The sequence below is a fragment of the Monomorium pharaonis genome, chromosome 1 (assembly GCF_013373865.1).
Source record: "Monomorium pharaonis isolate MP-MQ-018 chromosome 1, ASM1337386v2, whole genome shotgun sequence".
Classification (NCBI taxonomy): domain Eukaryota; kingdom Metazoa; phylum Arthropoda; class Insecta; order Hymenoptera; family Formicidae; genus Monomorium; species Monomorium pharaonis.
In genome coordinates this window covers 41,224,550-41,248,909 of record NC_050467.1, presented here as the reverse complement: position 1 = coordinate 41,248,909, position 24,360 = coordinate 41,224,550, and the positions used below count along the sequence as shown (strand labels likewise).

General features: G+C 40.7%; 1 protein-coding gene across 8 annotated transcripts in view; it reads right to left on the bottom strand.

Annotated features, from left to right (window-relative positions):
• LOC105837990 (fat-like cadherin-related tumor suppressor homolog) overlaps positions 1-24,360 on the bottom strand; it is a 343,441-nt gene that overhangs the window by 16,983 nt on the left and 302,098 nt on the right. For 6 of the 8 annotated variants that reach the window (XM_036283295.1, XM_036283293.1, XM_028191655.2 and 3 more), the window contains 9 exons: positions 12,882-13,037; positions 11,057-11,167; positions 7,417-7,569; positions 6,696-6,909; positions 4,547-6,107; positions 3,302-3,872; positions 2,858-3,029; positions 2,550-2,774; positions 1,724-1,747 (listed from right to left, as the gene is read on the bottom strand). In XM_036283295.1, coding sequence (XP_036139188.1) covers positions 1,724-1,747; positions 2,550-2,774; positions 2,858-3,029; positions 3,302-3,872; positions 4,547-6,107; positions 6,696-6,909; positions 7,417-7,569; positions 11,057-11,167; positions 12,882-13,037 — 3,187 coding nt within the window. The remainder of the gene's footprint in view (positions 1-1,723; positions 1,748-2,549; positions 2,775-2,857; positions 3,030-3,301; positions 3,873-4,546; positions 6,108-6,695; positions 6,910-7,416; positions 7,570-11,056; positions 11,168-12,881; positions 13,038-24,360) is intronic. The other 2 variants (XM_036283298.1, XM_036283304.1) reach the window with 2 other exon arrangements.

Genomic DNA, 24,360 nt, shown 5'->3' with positions numbered 1-24,360 from the left:
CAGGAAATATTTATGATGTGTCTAGACCGGTCTCGTGGATTGTGGAACGATAGTGCGTGTAAGCAGCTATTGTGTACTCCAAGCTGGTTTCGTGTGGTTCCATCGCGATTACAATTTAATGAGACCCGCCCAGATTACGATCGTGGAAAAACAGAAAGCCAGAACAAAATTAATTTTATGGTATGGCGTACACGACCAAAGCGATTTATGAAGGAGAGAAGGAAGTTATCCCTTCCTCAAAAGCACATATTATAAACTTTTTAAAAATTCAGGAAAGTCCATATTTTTGTGTTAGCTTCTTGCGATAAAGTGCAACAAATTTTCACCATAAGACATGTCAATAGCTTAGCATGTTTATTGTTAATATCGTTACTTTCATAGTGGCATAATACATGCCGTGCGATTAATATATCTAGTTACATTAAAAAATTAGTTATCAAATAAACAATCACTCGTCTCATATATAAGCAGAAATATAAAGTTTTTTAAAAGAATATTAAACAGATAATAATATTAAATAATATTAAACAGATACAGCATAATTGCTTATAAAAAAATTTTGTGTTTTTATTACATTAAAGTCTTATAGTTTTATTAAGAAAAAAAAATTTTAACAATTAGATATTGTGAAATTTGAAACAAATTACAAGGTGCTTTTTAAACTATTATTATAATATTAAAATAAAAATATAATATTCTATTGAAATTTAATTATCAAAATTAAAAAAAAATTATTTTCTTACTTATATGAGACAATGATTATTAATTTAAAATTAATTTTTTTCTGTGTAAGAATGTTATGTATGACATGAGAACAGAATTAAAATTAGTTGACGAAAATCAGATGTGGAAAAATAAACGTAAAATTAAACGTGCTATACATAATTTGGAAAATATACAATGCATCTTGTGCAGATTTTAGGAAGATAATTAATGCAGTAGTATTGTGTAACAGTATATGTCTCTTTTATTGTTAGTATATATGTTTAATATACATTATGTTTTTAAAGTGGAGCAATCAGAAATAAAATTATCTTTTATAAAAAATAATAGATTGTTATTCTACATTTTAGTTTTCTATAAGAAATAATTTTATTTTTAGATGCTGCACTTCAAAAACACAACGTATATTATGTATGTAACTAAGAGAGATCGCACGTGTCAGTGTTTTGTCATGGTAATTGCATAAGATAATTGAATAATTTGCATCGATCAAAATGTTAATTGGAAATTCAATCAAGCGCTGCAGCAATTGATAAGCGTATACATATTCTGAACTGTTAATTACATTTTCCATTGAAGATTGAAGATTAAAAGTGCGATTTCATATTGAATACATGACAGCAATCAATCGTTTGTATGTGCATCTAGAAACGACTTCGACTTTGTTCTTCAAAAGTTTATACGAGATATCTCTGAAGTAAAATACATAGATAAAGACATCTCTGAATTAAAAGCAAGCAAGAAATTCAAATCTGGAAGTTCTACATTGTTGTATTCCACGCTATTGAGTTGGAATACAAGCCGTTCTTCTGATTTGGTTATTGAATCTCAGATTTATCCAAATTCAATTTCGTTGCTCGCGCATTGTTTCAATCTGTTCGACCCAACTGCAGCGATTTGCTTGTGATATTACATTGTGCATAAACACAGAGCGGTGTATAAATATAGCATAGCAACACAGCATAGACCGATAGAACTAGAATTTTGTTTTTATACTCACAAGGACCATTGTTACTGTCAGGGGCTGCGAAACAGGGAGATACAACAAGACTTTAATCTCTAGTTTCCAGACACAAGCAATTGTAAGATATACATATGGAATAAGTATCACGATCTGAATACAAGTAAACGATCTAATAAAACAATCTATGAAAAAATAACCGTCAATACAAACAGCCACTAAAAGTACATAACCGATATATTCATTAGAAAGCAAAATTATTAAATAAAGAAAGATATAAAATAAGATAATAAAATGTAGAATCGGCGTTAATCGATTTAGATTTTAACATGTATGTGAAAATATCTAATTTTTAATATCTCATAATTAAAACTATTATGTTTTCCCCTAATTTCGCAAATATTGTTACACGATTAGGACTTAGTAACCATTTACCATATAGCACAATTGATATATGTTGAGTTTACTAGGGATAGCCATATTAGGAATATATCATAAGAAACCCTTCTGTAGTTTGAATAGTGTAAGTCCCTTAGCCAAGTTACAAAATTAAAACGGGAATATTTTAGGATCCGGATAAAATTGATTTTAACATTTATGTTTGCAATTAAAAGTTCAATTAAAAGTATGAAACACCATCATTTTTATCGATCAAGAAAACTTTTAAGTAAATTTGTTTTATAATATTTCTTGTTGCGTAACTAACAGAAAACAGCATCGCCAATTCATATATGTTTCTACTTTTTTACTGTATTATACAACTTTTACTTTACTATCTCATATGAAATTATTCACTAACATAGAATTCTCTCGTTTGTCATCTGACAGTACATGCCTAAGAATCTGTGCGTTGTATTTTACTTACCCGTGTTGAAGTCCAGGGCAAACTCCTCAAAATCATTACCCTTAGTAATGCTATATATGAGTTTGCGATTCAGCGGTGACTCAGCTTGAATGGATAACGCCAGAGGTGAATGTACTTCTATACTCTCGAGCACGCTATCCGTGTAGAATTGCTTGTCAAATACCGGCATCGAGCGATCTATCACCTTCACGTTGACTGGCACCTCAATGGAGCACGGCGTTATTCCTGCAATCATATTTAGAAGCTCATTTAAAACGGGATCAAGCGGAAAGCAAGTTATTGACTTTGCCTTACTTTAACAAACTTACCGCCGTCGTACGCGGCGATCGTGAGCTGATACTCGCGATTGTGACCTTCAAGATTCTGCTTTAACGATATTTCACCGGTTTTCCGGCATACCTTGAAGAGCTCGCCGTGACCCTTCTTCAACTCGTATCTTACCTCGCCGTTATCGCCGCTGTCCATGTCTATCGCATGAACCTAAATGATAAAAGTGAAAAGTTTGGAATTCGATACACAAGGTTAAGATTGAAATTAAGAAGAAAAATATTTCATATATATATATATAGTGATGTTGTAATGATGATGTAAGAAACAATGATAATAAAATGATTGATAGAAAATATAGGATAAGTTAATTTATAGAATAAGTTATAATTATTTTAAAAAATTTGTTAAATTAAAAAAAAATTGTTTTGTGTAAATTCAAATATTAATAGTTAAAAAATTAGAGATTAAGAAATTCCTTTTACCTTTGTAATGACATCGCCCTTTTGAGCGTCAACAGAGACGACAGCGTAGTAAGGTAAATTGACGAACATTGGGCAGTTATCATTGATGTCGAGTATAGTGACGTTTACTATGACATGAGCAACCCTGGGCTTCTCTCGATCTGGAGGATGGCTCTTCGCCTCAACAATTAATTCATAATGATCGCACATCTCTCTATCGAATCGTATGCCATTGGTTCTGATCGCGCCGGAAGTTGGTCCAATCACGAACATGTCGGTGGGATTAAGAATGCTGAAGACAATGTGCTCGTTTAATGAACTACCAAGAACGTTTACCACTACCACGGTTGTAATCTTCGTAGAATTCTCCAGGATAGCACCTTCGTATACATTCTTCTGGAAGATCAAACCGGAATTCTCTGATTTTTCTACCATCACGTTCACCTGCGCCACGCTTGAGTACTTGCCGTCCGACACTCGCACGTGGAGAAGATAGTTCTTCTTCATACGTTCTGGATTATGGACCGTAATAATGCCGCTCTGGGCATCGATATCGAAGGTGTGAGCCTTATTCCCATCGATAATATCGTATCTAAATATATATGAAATGTATTAATCACCAGATAAACAAATTGAGAATATTAAAAATGTAATTAAAGATTAATTATATAAGTATTTTTAAAGTAAAGAATTATAAAAAATTACAGATTTTTTGTTTTATATTGCATTTGCAAAAAATTTGGCAGCAATTTTACATTTAGGTCAAAAATTATATAAAAGTAGTAATGTGTAATAAAAATGTAAGAAATTACAAAAATTAAAATTTTTTATATAAATACAGGCATTTTACTTCTCTATTATAACAAAATTTCAGTCGTAAATCAAATTAATCGAAATAAATTGAATAACATTTATATTTTATTTACATAAAATTATTTACATAAAATAATAATTTTATTATTAAAAGTAATTATAGAAATATATAATGTTATTCACACAACTTTCATAAATAATTTAAAATATAAATACATTTTAATTTATTTTATAGGACTGTTACATGTGATTTTTAACTAAATATTTAAAGAATATTTTTTATAAATACGCGAATTCGAGATTTATTCTTCTAAAATTGATAATACAACATAAGTAAAATGCACTATTATAAATTGTGAAACTAAAGCTGCATTTAATACTGAAAACAAAATGCAAATAAAGATCTTGACTGGAAAGCAGGGGAAAGTCCATTAATATTTCTGTAGCGCATACCTCAATGCGGCGCCCTCGGAGCTGTCAGGATCCACGGCGTTCACTCGAGTGACGGCGACGTTCTTATACGTCGGCAGCAGAAGCGTTACATTGTAATCAGTCTTAGAGAACTTGGGTGGACAATCGTTGACGTCCGTCACGACTATCATCACCTTGGCGGTGGTCTCGGACGAGAGCTTTGGCTTGCCGAGGTCCGAGACTTTCACGTGAAACGCGAACATCGGTATGGTCTCGTGGTCCAGCAGCATGACCGTTCGTATGGCGCCAGTGCTGGAGTCTATGTGGAAGTACTTGCGCGGCAGATCCTCGACGATGTCGTAGTTGAGCAGCGCGTTCAACTCGGAATCCGCGTCCTCGGCCTTAATGACAAGGGGTGCGCTCGTGTTGGTCAACACGAGGGATCCAATGCTGGCACCCTCGCTGATCTCGCCGCTGTATTGAGCCTGCAGGAAACGTGGGGCATTGTCGTTCCGGTCAAGCACGTGAACGATGACGTTGCAAGTGGCCGAGGCGCCGGCCATATTCGTGGCCGAGACAGTCAGATTGTAGAACTTGGTCTTTTCGTAGTCCAGCTCATTCTTGATGACGATCACGCCGGTGCTTGGATTTACGAAGAACGTGTCGTCACGATTGCCGCGCACGATCTCGAACTGCAGCGACGATGTGCTCCGTGCCTCCACGTGCTTCACGTACGTGCCCAACTGCTGATTCTCATATATTTCCGCGGACAGCTCCTTCTGAATGAAGCGCGGCGGCGCGTTGTCGGCCATCGTCACCATTACATGCACCGGTACGGTGTTCGCCAGCGCGGGCGAGCCGTGATCGGTCGCCTTCACGAGGAGAATATACTCCGAGGAGACGCTGAGGTCGAGCTCGCGCGCGACGCGGATATAACCGAGGTCCGGATCGACGGTGAACACGTTGCCGACGTTGCCGGAGGTGATTGAATAAGTGATTCTGGCGTTCTCGCCGCGGTCCCGATCGATCGCGCACACCTGCACCACCGCCGTACCGATTGGCGAGCTCTCGTACACCTTGCCTTGGATGATCTCGCTGATGAACTCGGGCGCGTGATCGTTGTGATCGTGCACGGTGACGATCACTCGGGCGTAGTTGCGCTTCGCCGGCGTACCCTGATCCTTGACCATCACCGTCAGCACGTGTTCCTCAATGGTCTCCCGGTCAAGCGGTTCGTTCAACGTGATCGAACCCAGAACCGAGTCCACATGAAAGATCTCAAGCGAGGCCTGTGTCTGCGCCGCGTGCAAACTGTAGAAGACCTTCTTGTCCTCGTCCTCATCGGTCGCGTGCAGTTGTAGAATCCGCTCGCCCTTTTCGACGTTCTCCGAGATGTCGACGCGATACGTACTCTCAGTAAACTCCGGCCGATGATCGTTGATGTCGATCACCGTAACGAGCAGCTGCGCCAGTGTCGTGTGCACGCCGTCGGTTACACCGATCGTGAGATTGTAAAAATTCTGAGTCTCCCAATCCAATCTCTTGGCCAGCAGCACGTTGCCGTTGTCGCGACCGATGAAAAACTCGTCGCGCTTGTCGCCGTCTGAAACGTATCGGCAAATTTGAGACTCTTAAGATCTCTTGCACTTGATCCCGTTATAGACACGCGGAATCATAACATAAAAAGTTAAAAAAAAAAATAAAAAAAGAAAGAAAGAAAGAAAAATTCCCGAAATCGCACCACTTTTCACATAAAGTCTTATAACTTAGAAATTATAAGAGAAGATTCTTATAAAAATTCCTGCACGAAATCAAATTAAAAAATCAACATTATGGTGCCAGCTCGGGCCGACGTTATCGCTGAGTGAATTATTAATTAGCTGTGTCTTGACTCTAATTTTTTACCTTTTAATTAAAAATTCATTACCTTTGCAATTAAATTCAATTAACTGATTTATTCATCTAAATGATTAATAAAGAAATGTAAATTTAAAATAAAGAAATCTTCTGTGACAAGAAACCTTAAAATTAAAAGTTAAATTACTAAACGATCATATCTTTAGCACGAGAATAATATCGGACACACCGTCTCATTCTGGATCATCGTGAAAAATAATATGTATCGGTCTTCATCTAATCTTTCTTGGCAAAAAAGCCAAGGTAAATAAATTCTATTCTACTTCATTCTTACCTAAAATATCGTACCACAGAGGATCACCGTCTTTGTCGCTAGCTTGCACGAGAGCGACTAAAAAGCCCGCCTCGTCGCTCTCTGTAACTTCCACGCTTTGATTGTTTGTCTTAAACACTGGAGGGTTCTCCGATTCCTTCGGTGCTTCCACAACTTGAACGGAAACTCGAGTCTGATGACTGCGCTGGGGCTCGCCGTGATCGGCCGCTCGTATCTGCGGGATATACAGCGCGTGGAAACTCTCATTCAAATCGAGTTTACATAGTAGGAATATCGGAATATGAATATGCTATATTATAAAGTCAGAATCTAAACTCCAATGTGTTGTGATACGATGCAAATTTACACTTCAATTTTTTATTCCAATCTCTATGCGCAAATTGTTACACAATTTAACGTTGCTTCAGGAAAAAACAAACAATTTATGTGTACTATATTTTACTTATTAATTTATCTATCTAATTTCTTTACGAAGCGCAGAAATACGTCGTGATTGTAACACAGTTCGCAAAGTTAACATTTTGTATGTCGGTATGTGTATAATTATCTTTCACACTGTATAGTTATTCATTCTGTACGATTTTCATTTTCAACGATTAAATTCTGAAATTCTATTTTCTATTTTCAATTACACAAAGAGATTGCGCTCTTTTTATTAATAAATAAAATATTTATTTGTACATCGCCAAAACATTTTTAATTAATAACAAAAAAAGATTACCATCATTTCGTATTCTTGACCAGCCTCGAATCCACGTTGGGAGTACACCATCCCCGTGGTGGGGTGAATTTTAAATTTGCCCTTTCCCCGACCGCCTTTGATGCTATACTGGATTCTCCCGTTGTCACCGATGTCCTGGTCGTATGCAAGAACCTAGATGCAAATTTCGAGATTTATCCCGCTGCTGTTACATTGTGATAAACCCCCAAGTATCTACTGTGACGGAAATTCATCCGGCATGAAAGAAATAGTAGTATACTTCGTATAATCTATATTCAAGAACACTGCGAACAAAAATTGACATACCCCGAGAACAATAATTACATTGAAAAAAATTGTATTAAATTGAAACTGATATATGCCATTTAATAATCATTGTCTCATGTATAAGCAAAACTATAAATCTCCTTTAAAGAATTTGATAATCTTAAATTTTAACGATATTACATTTTTATTTCAATAATACAACAGTTGTCTAAAGAGAACAATATGATTGGTATTTAATAATAATAGTATTAAAAAATTTAAATTTATAATTTAAGGATTTTATTATTTTCTATTTGATATTTTTTCCTCTCAATTTTTTTTCATGAAAATTATTATTGAATAAAGGTAAATATATATTCCTTGCTAAAATTATACAAAACGATTTCTCTTCATATAAATTACATTTATTTAAAAATATATTTTTAATTTAAGTGTAGAAAAAAATTTTTTATTGGATAAACACTATATTTGTGTAGATTAAGAATTTTTTTAAATGTTTTGTTTCAGATAGTTTCTAAGTCTTAAATCACAATAGCAGTGAGCTAATATGTTTTTCATACATCCATAGAAATTTGCAAATAATTATTAAAAGATGGCTCATGTTAAGGCACGAAATATCTCTTAAAAAACATCTTGCTTTTATTGAAATAAAAGGTACTCCTCTCTGCAATCCTCTAAAATGCATATTCAGGCTCGCGAGAGATAGAGGCAGATGCAGCTTGCGCAATTACGTTCCTCCGTGGCGTTGCGGAAAACAACGGGTTTTCGATCGAAAGCGCAGTGTGGCATAATTCATGGCATGCGGTAACTTCGAGAAAGAGCTAAGATCGTTGTGATAGCAAAATGCAGCAGGCTCACTCGCGGCTCTATCGCGGGTGTGCCCCAAGCGTGCTAACGATCGCGATCGCGGAGTAGTGGCCGCAGACTCTCCCCGAGAAAGGTAGAATAATAACCGGGCGAAACGGAAACTGTTACGGTGCGACGCACGGGAGGATGCACGCGTGTACATTTGCATGCTATCCTCGGCGAAAACGAACGAGTCCGGCGTGTAAGCGGAAAAAAAATCGCACTTGTCCGTGCGCGGGGAGAAATGTTCACTAGAATGTTACCTTCAAAATCATATTTGTCTCGGTCTCGGGCAAACATGGACAACGCGAAGAGCTTTTACTTTCAGTCAAGTTTTAATAAAATTTAACCAAACAACATATTTTATATCATATTATGGAATAGTTTTGCTTGTATACAATTTAATCATATTTCAATAAATAGTTAAATTTCACTAAAGTTTTAGCAAAAATTCTTCGAAGTTTACGTTGTCCCGCGACTATCTTGACTTCGAGAGTATTACAGTATAAATCTAAAGGGAAAATTCTGTCTCTATGTATTAGCTCCCCCGCAGTCTCTACCGACAGGCTCCTCCGTATCCTCCTGTCGCTCCGTTCGAGCGAGCATTTTTCTTCATGTACACCGCCGACTCGTCCGCACCAACGGCGCGTTTCTCCTTCCGGCATCTCTTCTTCAGCGCGAGAAAACAGGAAATCGAGTCGCGATAAACTTGACTAATTACTCGCCCGACTCGGCCCGCGAGAAAGGCGTCGAGAGCCTGGCGTGCCTCGACGTCTCTTTCTCTCTCTCTCTCGGCTCTCCGCGCCGCCGCCGGCTGGCTGGCTGGTCCTGGGTGTTTTACGACAGGCACATGCATCGATGCAATATGCATCGCGCCCGCGTTATTTGCCATCATTTTCGAACGCTCGGCGCCCGAGACGATACGCGTACGCAGATACGATCCGCGATATCTCGTTCCGCCCTATTTCCCTCCAGCTGCGCGCTCGCTTGTGAGCGAGCGTATCTTTCCGATCGCGTTATCTCACGCAGACGTATCTTGCGCGATGACGTTGCAATACGCGAGATCCTGGGAAATGTATTCCCCTCGTGGTTGAAGCGATGAAGAAACACCCGAGAGAATGACCCGTGCCAAGCCCCGGGAATCCAACGGAAAATTTCGCAAAGCACGCCCCGATATCCCTACAAACCGCAAGATCCTCTCGGGTGATGCGCAATCATTAGCAGCGATACGATAACGGAACATTCTCAGGCGGCAGCCTCGCGTCGTACGATAAGGCAACATTCAGGAGCGCAATACACGTAGACGAGCACAAGAGAGGCAGGAATTATCAGATAAAGAGAGAAGGAGGATGCGTGGAGGAGAGAACGGAGAGAAAGACGGACGTGGGGGATGAAAAGGGGGTGTGCAACCAAGAATGCCAACTATGTTATATGTATATACATATAGTACATAAAGACTGTGCGCTGGATAGGACAAAACATTCAATTAACCCTTGAGTGGCCGCGCACGGAAACTCGATTACCGAATAAAGTGCTTATATTAATCGAAAGCTTTTCTATATATAAAAAACAAACAAGTCCAATTGGAAAAATGTAGGTTATACGACGTCAAATCAAGTTTTTATCAGCAGTGTCACATCGTGAACAATTTTGTTCCAAAAACGTGAAAAGGAAAATATAAAAAAATAGATAAATAGATCAATATACAATTTATACAAAATCCAGGTTTTTTTCAGATTTCCAAAATATCAAATTAAACCCTAAAAATTCTGCTTTTGTATTTATTATACGTCCGGAGTAAATTTATTTATCATATTTATATAAAAAGAAATATAAACAATTGCTTTCAAGAGTGATTTGCAAAATTTTAAAATAAAAACATATTACTTTACACTTTAAATAATATTTCCTTTTTTTGCTTTTATCAAACTTCGTCTACAACTTTATTCTTATATCTAACATTCTAACATATATCTGGAGAAAAATTATTATATGTATATTTATACATTGCAACAATTTAAAGATAAGACGTTTTTCGTTTCCTTAAAATTTAACCTAGTAGACTTATTTGTTTTGTAGAAAATCTTTCAATTATATATATATAAACATGTCATAAAAAACATCTTCATTATATGTTACATAAGTATATTATATAAATATTCATCAGTTATAATTGCCAACTTTATATGCTGCAGTCAGCATCCGATCATTTTCAATCGCGCGACCAGTCAAGGTGTGATCAATTAAGTGCGTGTACACGTAGGCCGTCCTAGTGACGGGCACAGCGGTAGCATGAGAGAAAGAAATATATATGCGGCCATAAACATGGATTAAAACGTACAATCGGCATAAAAGCGTTCGTGTATCAACGCAAATGGCCCGCGCGCGCGCAAAAAAAAAAAAAGAAATTTAATCGCAGCCGCAATCCCACGTATAATAAAAAATAACATGGTACATAAGAGCTATGCATATCGCTCGCCCGCGCGCCCGCGCTAGGCGCTTACTTTACGTGCCAAGGTGTCCTTACCCTGAAGATACGATCTCCTGACAAGGTGTCGGGGCTAAATGTCTCCCAAGTCCCGTTCTCTAGTAACGTATCGATCGAAAGGTCGAACTCCCGCGAGCGGTTCCTCGATTTCTGTCGAGAACCAGAGAGGACAATTTTTAGCCTCAGGACTGTTTCTATCGGGGCGGATTTTCGATTTTTTTCTCTCTCTCTCCTCCCCGATGGCTATATGCGTCCGCGCGTCGATATCCCAGCTATCCTTCTTCTTCTTGCGCCGCGACGCCCCGACAACGACGTCGTCGACCTCGCGCGTCAACCCACCCCGAGAAAAACTCGAAGCCCATTCAAGTCCCGACCGTAATAAAGCCGCGCGAGAAACTTCGCGGCGCTCCGCATCCCTTTAAGTAGAAAGGGCCTGGCATTTTTGCATAACTACTTTCGCACGTGTTTCTCATCTTGCATCGACGTAATGGCGCACCCCGGTGTCACATATACGCGGTCGCAAAATTAGTTAACATGTATCTCACGCGCGAATGGAAACGTGTGTTTTAATTTTTAATTCTTTTTTTTTTTTTGGTTGGTCGACGAGAGATCAGCAGGTATTGTCTCATGATGCAAAGTTAATGCCTTTGTTTCGAAAAATTTCGTTTCTCCGTTTCGTATTTTTCAGACGCCGCGTTTGGGCTGCAGTGAAAAGCATTTTTCCCGGCGTTTTTCTGTTTCCTCGTAAAACGACGCGGATTAAACACATTCCGCATATGTATGGTATAGCTGTGAACAAATAACGTTAATATTTGCGTCGTATAACGTATATATATATATATACATTTGTGTGCGCGCGTGCATGAGATTCGACCGACGTAACGAAAATTAGCACGTTTTATACGCGATATCCGATCAAGAGAGACAGGGTAAACTTTTTGCGTTTCATCTCTCTGCAATAGATAAATCGGAATTACTAATTAAAAGGACATTTTCTTCTTGCCATTGAAAATCTCACGGTCGTGCCTAATTGTAAAGCGCGGTGCGTTTAAGTATTGATCTCCCTTGGATCAAGGTCGTAAATTCTCCCATCTTCAATTAGGTCTGCACCGTTTCAGCGACGCCTCGTAATTTAATTTGCGCCGGCCGGCCTCCGGCCGATGCTCGTGTTTGCAGCGGACGTGCGACGCTCACATGGAGGTTCACCTTCGTATTCACAAAGGTTACGAAAGAGAGGGAGAGAGAAGTGGGAAAGAGGGAAGTGGGACGATGGCTATGCCAGAGATGCTCGTGTTAGGGCACATGAGCTAAAGCTACCCTTTCTATGCGACGATACCTCGGGTGACTTTGATCACATCGAGAGGAGAAGGCTCTGATGGGAAAACGATAACGAGAAGCGAGGAAAGAGAAAGGGGAAGAAGTCGCAAGCGGTCTCTGCTTCATATTGCTGTAATACATCAGGCTGGGTTTCCTTTCGTTTTTATGACAGCGTGACGTTTCTGCGAGTCATGCGTTGGTTGTGGAATAGTTCCGCGAGTTCCGCGGACTAAATCGTCGTCGTAAGGATTTTTACCACGCGATTCGCCGTCCGCGCATTGCAGATTAAAACAATTTCACAGGTAACGCACGGTATGTACAGCGGGGAGACACAAAGGTGGGCGCTTTTTACACACGGGGACGACAACGGGGAGAAAGCGGTGAGCGTTCTGGGAGAGATCTGGGTCGCCCGCTCGCGACCGCTTTTGTTCCGTGCCCCCGGTCCATTCGTCGACGGTGGAAAACGTATTTACAAGAAACACACGGATGAATGAAAAGCCCATCGGGCAAAAGACAGCGTGTAATACGCGCGTGGTGAAATCTGTACCTGGAAGAGCGGCTTGTCGGTCGCCGGTGACGCCGGGATCTGGACCGTGTAGAACTTCTGCTCGAATTCAGGACCATGGTCGTTGACATCCGCCACCTCGATGACGACCCTCGTGGTCGACGACAAAGGTGGTCTACCGTTGTCTCTTACTGTCACCTGAAATCATTACATAATCATCAATTATAGTAATTAATAACAATTTTATATATCATCGAGCGTACCCTGTTGTTAAATTAATTTAATGTCGAGAATTCTATTCAATGTTATTCATTCCTACGTCGTTTTCGTTCTCATTTGTTCCCATGCAATTAATTTAACTAAAACAGCGAAGTAAAATTTAACTCTAAAATAATGGAATAAATTTAATTAAAAAATAATAAAATATATAAATTTTCGAAAAATAAAACTACGATTTAAAAATAAAACTACGATTGTTAGCAAGATTTAAACCATACATAATATATACATTTTACTAAAGTATTGTATTACATATTTTTTTCTTCTTCGAATAATTCTGAGCATTTTTTAACATAATCAATAAGTTGCATTCAATATTTTATGAATCTGAATTAATCAATGATTAAGTGGGATTCGTTATATTAGAATATAATAAAATTGAAGACTAAAAAAATGTTAATAAATATCGAAATAAAAAAATGCGCAAAGCAAGAATGATTACCTGATAAATTATGTAAAACCATTCTACCGTGTATTTAAAATTTTATTTTTATGTTAATCACATTTCGATAATATGCATAAAGCAAAAATATATCGATATTAATGATCCCATAAATATGAAAATTTTATTAATCAGAAAATATTATAAATATGTGTGTATGTGTGTGTTACGATCATAAAAAGAGAGACAGGGAAAAAGATGGAGAAAACTATATGTTATCAAAACGGGTTTAACAATATCCGGATATTGAAAAGTCAAAAAAGGTAAATTTCAGCGTATAAATAAGTTAATACGAATTCTGATTAATTCTGGTTGAATTAACACAGATAGTCAACAGCTATTAACAAATCGAATACCAGCGACAACATATCGCTGACTCGATTGCAATAACGTCTCCCGTAATAAAAGCTTTACTACGTAAATTTCTATTTCTCTCCCTCTTCTTCGTCGAGGCATTTATTAATATACAAATTGCGCTCTCATTTTCTCTTTCCGCGTGTGTCGCGATAAATAACAGTGTCTTTGAATTCTATAACTAAAATGAAGACACGCGCATAAATTAATATTCTCGTTCGATTATTCAGGGAAACGCACATAACACATAACGCACATAGATGTACTTTTCCTCGGCGGTTTCGTGCCGTCGATTATTAGCTGGAAAATGAATAAGGGAAGTAAAAGAAAAGCGCTTCGGGAAGGCGTTCCCAGAAGATATCCCTCCGCGTAATGCGATAGCTTTCTAGATTCTCTCTCTCTCTCTCTCTCTCTCTCTCTCTCTCTCTCTCTCTCTCTCTCTCCGCCGTTACGACTTTTCGTATGGCCGCACCCCTTTTTCTCGTTCACGGCAAGTCGTTGTCTTATCGCGCACGTTTCTCTACGTCCTGCGACGAAAATCCTGGACTTTCATGCGCGAATATCGCACGTACGATCTGAGCAGTCGACTGTGCTGACCGGAAGAGAAGAAGGAAATAGGAGCTTCGGATCGTAAAACCGAGTGTTGCCGTATCCGAGACGACGTCCTCGCGCATCCAAGACTCTTGTACACAACCTCACTGTATACGAGTACATCGCGCGAAACGAAGATTGAAATCCGATTTGCAACATTTCAAATTTAGACGCCACGAAAACATTAAAATGACCTTTACAGGAGAGAGAGAGAGAGAGAGAGAGAGAGAGAGAGAGAGAGAGAGAGAGAGAGAGAGAGAGAGAGAGAGAGAGAGAGAGAGACGCGACTTTTTAAAGAGTGTCCTCTTTGGAACATTTCAACAGATAAAAGCGTCGTGACAGAAGACGTCTTTCTTTTGTACGTGCCGCCAGGTCACCGAGCCCAGATAAATTTATAATTAAACTTCGCGAATAAGTCATGCGGATGCTACTCGCATTATGAGCGCCCACTTACCCCGCCGTTCGCGGTGAATTTCAGTCGCGAGATTTAATTTCGCGTTTTCGCGAAATCGAGGTTGATATCTGGCAATAACTGGCCGTGTTCCTGATATTGCTTCTGTTTACTTCGCGTCTCCTATAAATCTTTCACCTAGTTTCGCAAGAGAGAAAGAGAGAGAGAGAAAGAGAGAGACGTTCCCTTTTTCCAATCCACGCCCGGATTCTATCTATAGATAGACCAATCTCTTAGAGCGCGATCCCTCACGCAGAGGAGCCAGTAACGAAGCGTATATGACTCATCGCGACGAGCGCTCTATTGCGAGGCCGGGTAGATCCGTCCGTCCGTCCGTCTGGCGGAAGAGCCGCCGGGTAGACTGATGAGAGAGTAGACCGGTTACGAAATTCTCTTCGTCTCGGGGCCCCGTCGTTCTTCGGCGCAATAATCGGTCCTCTCACGAAGCAATTTCCGGCCGGCGAGGAGGAGGAAGGGAGAGAACGAGGTGGAAGGCTGCGGAGAGAGAGACCGCGACCGTAAATCCAATGTCCCCCGGGACATCTCCCGCGGGAGAGAAAGGACCACGCGCGTCGGAACCTTCGGGGTAACACCTGCACTAAATTAGGAGTACGAAACTCCGTTTTACACACCGGACGTCGGCTTGTACTCTCGTCTGCGACGTCTGCACGACGACGCCGACGACGCGAAACAGCGCTCCGGATTTCCCTGGTAACGTGTTCGCGTCGGCCACGCGCTTATCCGCGTCGCCCACATCTCCGCAGGATGATCAGGAATTCATTAGGTTGGAGTGCACCCGGGGAATTTCTGTGCTGCATCTTCCGTCTTTAATTTCATTCAATTTGTTTACGAGAGATCGCGACCTTTGCAATTTAATTACCTTTATATGTACAGGCAGAAGTTTCTTGTAAAATTTACCATCAAAATTTTAACTCTACGGAGCTGATGGTAAATTTATTGAATCTACCATCAATTATAAATCTTTAATTATTGTCGTTAAAGTAAATTTTGAATTTCTTTTTTATATAAATTATGTGTTATTATAGTCCCTTACAATTAATTAGTGTTTAGTTAACAGAAATTAAATTGGTCTCACAGATTCAACATCAATAACTGTGTTTATACAGTTTATATAGAATTTGATGTCAGCTATGAAGGATTAATCAAGCTGTTTTATGTATTATAAAATTATAATGAAATTGTTCAAAATACCATATTGTCCCAAATTCTCTTTGTAATAATTTTCAAAACGAGAACATAATGTTCTCCCTTGTCTCGAAAACAAAAGAAGTGTTTACGAAAACAGCTTCGAAGCATGATACAAGTGAAATGCACGGGCAAGCTAGCCTTTTCCGACAGTGATTTTTTTTTCGTTATTATGAAGTTAATTACGTGAAAAACACATGATTCCCCATTTAATAAATTCGAAGAACGCATCGGTAACCGCGATTCCACCATGTCGCGTTCGTTGCTTCGAGGCTGTATAAATTTTCATCACAGTCATCTTCTCGTATCTTCAAGGCGGAGGAATATATTAAGTGTCCCATTTCTGGAGCACCCTGTACAGCGCGGTAGATTTAAACGCTTGGCCGATCGCGCTAAATCCGTCCGAGCGTCGTCGTTGTATCTCGCCCGAAGGTGCCTCTTGCAAGTTTCCCCGCTTCGCACTCTCTTCAAGCACTCGCAATTTTATCATTTCACTCGGAGTGTGCTCGCGCTCCGGGCTACCGGGACGGTTTAATATCGGTATGCGATCTATGTAAACCGCACGGAAGGGTTGGCGAGATTCCGAGAACACGAGTCAACACTCCGGTTGGATAAAATTTTCCGTAATAAATTCTTTACAGCGATTTAAGATGCTCGTTATCATAGTTTTATTAAATTACTTGTCAATTTAATTCATGACATTACGTATTCCAGCTTCAGTTTAGGATTTTGTGTATCAAAGAGACAAATAAAAATGCAGATATTGTATCTGTTGGTTTTACGATACATCTAGAGCTTTTTTCCTAGTGAAAACATTCGAGAATAGAACATAATTCATTTCAATTTATTTAATGTCAACATTAAATATCTATGTGCTACACTGCCTCTTAATTTATAAAATTTATCAAAGTAAAGTTCATTTAAAATTAAATAAAGAGGAAGGTTAGGTTTTACTATTTTGCAAAATGTTTCATTTTCAATTAAGTTAAGAAGATGATCCCTTTCAGCCTTTGACCAATTGATCAAAGGATTCGTAAATAAAATGTAGTTCTGGAGTGAGAGAGAGAGAGAGAGAGAAATATTATAAGAAGTGGAAAAGTTTAATTAATCTTAGGGCAAAAAGTAGTACCCTTTCCATCCCTTAATACAACATTTCACCGTTTTAACATGGTATTTCAATGAAAGACGAAAGATGCAGTTTTCATAGTGACAGTCGTTTCGCGCGTCAGTGATCTAGCCGCATCATTTCTCCGACGCGAGGAGCGGCAGACTCGATTGAGTACCGAGCGACAAAACCACCGGCCTTTTCAAATAACTTGGCGACGAGAAGTACATCCCGCTACATAAGCTCCAGCTCCAGAGAGGAATCGCATTTTCCTCGTGATTAGGGGTAATAGCCGTGCTTTGCCCGAGCAGTTCTTCAGAACCTCTCTCTCTCTCTCTCTCTCTCTCCTCTCACTCAACTCACCGTAATTACCTCGACGGCCTCTGGTGATTTCTCCGGGCTTAACCCCACGTTTGCGGCTAAATCCGAGGAGCTACGCCGCCAGCTACGACGAGGCACACTCGTGACAGTCGCCATAATAAACTCGGAAACTGCCACGTGGAGTGCAACGCGCGGCGGTCTCGCAAAGTAGCCACCAGGGGAGTTGCCTCCCTCCGGTTTCGTCGTCGACTAGATCGATCGGCGGCCGTTTTCGGTTTACGATGAGAAACCTTCGGCGAGGGTTTTGCAAATGTTATGGCGACGATATTTCCCTGACGTTCTGGTCAGGGCGATTCTTTTACATCGAAGAGGCGTCCGACCTCGGTAAACTCCATCGTCACGAAGCATACACACACACACACACACACACCGCCGTCGTGGGATCCGTAGATTCGGTATCGTGTCGGGGAATCAGCACCGTCGACGGCGAAAAAGCTACGGCGCGGACGCCGTAAATCGTCGACGGGACGGCGCTCGCGGAAGGGGAATCGTTACACCCGCGCCTCTCGAAACGTCTCCCTCGTCTCGAAGACCGCGCGTCGTTGACTTTTACGGCGCCTTCTGCAGAGGCGCACAAAATAAGCCGTGCACTAATCGTTCCGGGGTAACGGTCTAACGGAAGGGTGGCATTTAATTCCCTCTTCTGTTATTCCGTCCGAACGTCGAAACGGTCACCCTTGCGTTCACCCGACCGGCACCCGACGCGATGATGAAACGGGTGCGAGCGGGATTTAATAATCTCATTCCGCTTGTATAAAGCGAAGTTCCGCTCAAGCCAAGCCATGGTAACAGCGGGGGTAGTTCGCGCGGTGGAAAGTGCGATGGGAAATACGGGGCTTATCCCGTATCGAAATATTCTCAGATCTAACCCAAAGCTCGGCGTTAATAATGATCGGCTCTCATCCCGCTCCCCCCCGGATCCGCGGGGGGAATTTCTCCTTCGGACCGTCGCGTTACCCCCGGGGTAACCGGAATAAAGCCCGACGACGACGCGTCGGGCGCCCGCGCTAATTTCGCGCCGTAATAAATTTGCATTTCCGGAACGGGAGCTTCCACCGCCGCGCGACGGCTAATTTCCCGGAAAATATGGCACTCGCGGTCTTTTACCGCGGCGACCGGTGGACGAGAGGAAAAAAAAAGAGGGGGGGGGGTGCGGTTTCTCGCGATCGCGATGCACGCGCGCGGCGGTGTTGCGTTTCTATTTGGCAAGCGGAGGCGCCGCCGCGGCTTTCCTTACCGTCTGTCTCTCCTCTCTCAATCCCTCTTCCCCCTCTTCCGCTCTTTCTCTTTGTGGGAGTAAACCGGGCAGATCGTTAGGGGAATATCACTCGCTCGCCGGAGCAGAAAAGCATGCATAATTGAACCCCGGCGGTTCTGTGAAGGAGACCCTGACTATCCCGTGCCGTGGCTCCTCGCGTGGCCGAGACCGTTTCCGGCGACCATTCGCTCCGAGGAAACTACGTCCGCACGCACGGAGTATGATTTCGGAAATGACTACACGGCGAGTGGATTATCATAAAAGATTAATGGGACGAGCGACCGATAGTTTGGTCAAAGACGCGGCAGCTGCATTGCTCTGTTGCATTCATTATTCATCGGATCGCCGATGGTTACGCCGCGCGGGTTTCTGCTTCGTATACCGACGCGAGGCGGAATTCTATGTAGCACACGTTGGCGGGGAAACACACTTGCCAAATTCTTGAATTCTGACGGGAAGATGAGAGAATTCTGACGGTACACTGTAGTATAAATCTTATAGTAGTGCACCTAGAAGTATTGTAGCCTGGTTGATCTTTTAGTTTTAAAGCAAAAGGGCTAGAGATTATTATAAAAGTTACGTAGCACTGTACATACGTTGCGTTACTCTCTTGATGATGAACAAATTACGTTTCTTATATATTACTTATTAATATATATAATTTACTAATACTTGTCCATATATATATAAAACCGAGAATTTAGTTTTGTTGCATATTAATCGCAACCGCAACATTTTCAAAAGCAATCGGATTCAGTTACAGGTGTACTTCTATCATATTTGAAATTCAATGTAAAATTCCGCATAAATCAATATAAAATTCCACAATAAGTGTATTTTACCGCTATACGATGAGGTATTCTACGAAAAATAAGTATTTAACCAGTCGGTTAAAGCATAGCGAGCGGATAGAACAGTCGTTTAGCCAGCAGTTAGGCATTGGAAAACGCTTATGGCAACCCCGCGAGGTGACTAAGCGGTTAGATAAACGCTAAAGGAGGACTATCTGAGGTCGGAATAAAGTCAACTTCATCCCGCAGATGTTCTGAAATATTCGCAATTCGCTTTATAGATATGTTCCGTATAATGAACATTATTATTCTTTCTTCTCTCTCTCTCTCTCGCCTAGTATTTATCTTCTTTCTCGAATAAAATTGATAGAATGGTACGCTTATTATATCGCAATTATATATTATATACACAAAGTAGCCAATAAAAAGAATGAATTAATTCTTAAATACTACTATGAGAATTTTCACTTAAATGCTAATTCTATTGGTACAGTTTTTATTATTAAAATTTTTCTAGTTTAAACTTAATTTAATAAGATTTTTTGCATTAAAATAATATTGGTTCAGTTATTTTAAAATCTTGCAGTCTATAAAATAGAAAAAAATATATTAAAAATCTTAAAAGTGTAAAAAATTTTTAATTGTAAAAAATAAAATGAATTTTCACCCACGTTAGTGTTATATGTGTATGTAAAATCATAAATGAAATAGAAATAGAATAAAACAAGGATTTTTAAACTTCGTCGTAAAGTTGCGATTTTCGTTTTCTTACTGGTACACTTCTTATTGGACCGCGCTGAGGCGAGACTCCAAAAGATGTTATCAGAGAAAGCACCGCGCGTAATTGCGGTCGTTAATAATTGGAATCCCTGTCTGGGAGGGCAAGAGGAGACGCAGTTTCCGCGCACACCGTATCAAACACCGAGCAAACGGGCCGCGCACGCGCGCGCGCGAGAGAGTGTTTTTCTTTTTCTTAACTCCCCGCTCAATCGTACAGCCATAAAGTTTACCTTCAATTAAAGCGTGCTTCTTAAGGTGCAATTAATAATCCTAATTGGTATTACACGCGTCGGGTACGTGTGCTTTATCTAGATAGAACACCGGGCTTCCTCCGGAAACGTTTCGATCGCGATAAACTCCTTAGAGCCTTTCGTAATCGAAACTTATAATTAGTTTCGACGGTCGGTCGCGCGTCAATCAACGCGCCACGATCACCGAATCGCAATGCAACATGATTTTACCGAGCGGGGCGTGCGAGACGCGCTTGATCTTGTAAGTTTTCCGAGCGAGTATTTCCCTCGGTCGCATTCTGTATCTCGTTCGTCATCCGGCCGTAACACACGAGATATTTGCGGAGTTTCCGCCGCGGAGATTCCTGGATATTCATCATGATTATTTTCTCCCTACTAGCGCCGGGCGCGCAAAAGACCGAGCTCTTTTGCAGATCCGTCGCGAGAGGCAAACACAGAGGGAGAAACTGGACGAATGAGAGTGGCGCCGGGCATTAATTATATACCGTTGCTGTGCACAGCTTTATGCATTGGATGCGCGAACAGAGCAACTCCTCTTTTTCCTTTGCGCCTCGCGTCTCGGATGGAGAAAAGCGAAAAGAGAATCAAACGATTCGACATTTCGATCTTTGCCCGCGTTGCCGGAAAGAAAAAGAAAGATTAAATAAAGTATCAAAGATGAGGAAGCTAATGAGAGTGCGGTAAGTAAAGTGCAATTTTACAAGAGTACGGAACGTGCCTTAATTAAAATTAATCAATCCACTGAACGTTTCGATTCAACTTCGAGGTATATTAATTAACAATACATTAACCACTCTTACTCTAGAATGAACAAAGAGACAGCTATTTCCAGACTAAGAAAATCGAAAATAACAATATTCACAATATAATTGATAAAATTATATACCTGATTTTTCCTTGGATTTTTTGGATACTTTTAGTTTAAAAAATATTAAGTACATATGAAAAAAAAAATTGAAAAGATTCAGTATATCAGATTAAGAGAAAACTAAGGTTTTGATCGATGTCAAAGGTAAAACGATGTGAAATTTCGCTAATTTACATCAAGTTGGTTTCTTTAAATGTGCTCGAGTACAGTGTTACTCGCGTAACCTCCACCATTCCCCATTTGGCGAGAAACTTTGAATCTTATAGAATAACTTCGCTAAAAATGAAAAGGATAAACGTACACATTGTTTGAGGAAATGCAATTGTCGTACGTAGGCGTATTTGCGCTTTTCATCCGTCGGGTTGAGTAAGGTAATACTCAACTGTGAAACTTGCAAGTTTACCACGCGTATACGGTGACAGCTCGACCAGCGGATATATTTTTGCATCTCTCCAGATGCTTCGCGAGATGGGAAACTCCTTATCTCCGAATGACGCGCGAGACAGCATACCTTATTGTTTCTCGGCCCCTTTGACAACGGCGTCGCTCTCTCATTGTCACGGTAACGTCACGTGCGCCGGCTTGGAAGTTTCCGTTGCAAGAAGGATCAGACATTGAGAGCTGGGCGTCGCGCGCGACGATAATCCCTACGATGACGGTGCGCAAAAGACGGCAGGAAGAATGTCAATTAAGCGACTTCAGCGACGCCGCTTCTGAGTGTCGGACCAACGAGGACCGGAAGCAAGACGTAGACGTGGTGGGGTAGATTACGAGGAATGTAAAAGGGAAGCGAATGAGATATAGGATGGAGCAGAGAGTTGCTGCAGCAGCGTCCCTTCTTTCTTAGCCTAAATGTCACTTGTCGATTCCTTCTTATACACTTTCTACCGTACTGCCCGTTTATTTTAATGAATATTTACCACGCATCTCTTTTTTTATAAGCATTTTGAATTAATTCTCCGAAGTCGATGACGTAATCAAATCGTCATCTGTAGCACAAGCACTGATGCCATGTCTGTGAGATTCATTTAATTACATCTTGATTAAACTATTAATTTACTAAGTTTCAGAATATATTTTAAATAAATATAATATTAACTTATGAATAAATTTTCCGATATATAAAACTTATGAAATACTCGAGACAAGTGACGTTTATTTAATTCAAGTAATTTGTAGCACGTGTATTTTTCTGTGTGTGCGGAATAAATCGCGCGTTTCTCGGATCGTTAGGTAATCACCCTCGAAAGACGCTGAGCGAGCGCGGCATTTGTCTTCGCCTTATAGCCGTTGTCGGGGAATCATCGGCGTGCATTACGTGCGGAAGTACGAGCGGAAGCGCAGTCGCCGCCAAGAGTCTGCGGAAGAAAAGGTGAGGGACAGCGCGAGGCTATCTTCCCTTATTAATATACGCGGCGTATGTTGAAAACGACCGATCTCGCGCACGGCGTCGAACCTGAAATACGCGTTCGCGTGTATCTCGGAGTAAGCGGGCATATATTTTTTTTTCTTCACGTTGGGCGGTCGGCCAAGAGCGTGAAAAATCGCGTCTATTAAGAAGACCGTGGCAAAAAGCTTTCGGCGATGAGAGGGTAGCTCTGACGCACGAGCACGGGTATTCGCGAGGATTACACGCGCGAACATACGACGCCTATCGATCGCGGAATACTTTTGAAATGCAGCTAAGCGAACTTGCAATACATCAGTCGATCTGCCCGTTATTTTAAACAATTATTACTATGTAAGATTATTATATAAATTTACTGAATATTAAAAGAAGTAAAGACAAATTTAGGAAATAGATTTAGATTTTTGACAAATAAAAAAAAACCACTGTGATTGAGATTTATTTTCACTGCTGGAGTGTAAAAATCACCCAAGACGTTTTTATTCCCGAGTTAAAGATTTTTAAAATTTTTCATTTTGACACTAATAAGTGTGCATGTGCTCGAATAAAAAATGCTTCGTTTTAAAGTTACTTAAGTGCGGTATGAAATTTGCATGACCAAATAGGGAATTCCGGGCAATTAATCCACCCCGCCTTTTTAAAATACTTACAACTTTCTCGATTTCTCATCGGGAGATTAGATCTGTCCTCTTTTTTTTTCGCGGAAGGGGGCGGGGGATGGGAAATTAATTCAAAAATTTGCCGCGGGGTCCCGCAAGAGTGACGCGTCGGGTGAAAATTGATTCTTGCGTGCTTACCGGGATTATCGGCGACTTCGATTTGCATTCAAGTACGCCCGGTCGATCATAAATTTCGATGAAATATTCTCAAGCGGATACTTCAAGCGGCGACAAGAGAGTCTGTTCTACGGTGGTAAGCAATTTTCTGACTTGCTTTGAATGGGAGGAGTGTCAAAAGCGCACCTGAAAACAGAAGGGCGGGCGCTGAAAAGCCCGACCGGGAAGAGATAGCGTAATGGTCACGTCAGTGAAGCCCTTCAGCGAGCGTTCATTCACGTAGCTTGTGAATTCGACAGTTTCCTTATACCACTCCCTCTCACCTTCGCAATACAATTTTAACTCGATTTCACTCGCGAGTCCGTCCGGCAAATGGACACGCGCGCGCGTCCATTGTGTGTGTGTGTGTGCGATTCACCGTACGTCGTTAATATACGCGCGGCGTCGAAAGAGAGATGGTATTGTCAATATTTTAGATTCATCGAGCGCTTTGCGCGTTACAGTATGCAAAAAGGCGTGCCTGGTGGCGCGAGATACGCCACGCCCGATGGAGAGAAACGGTTTTCTTCGGTGGTGGAGC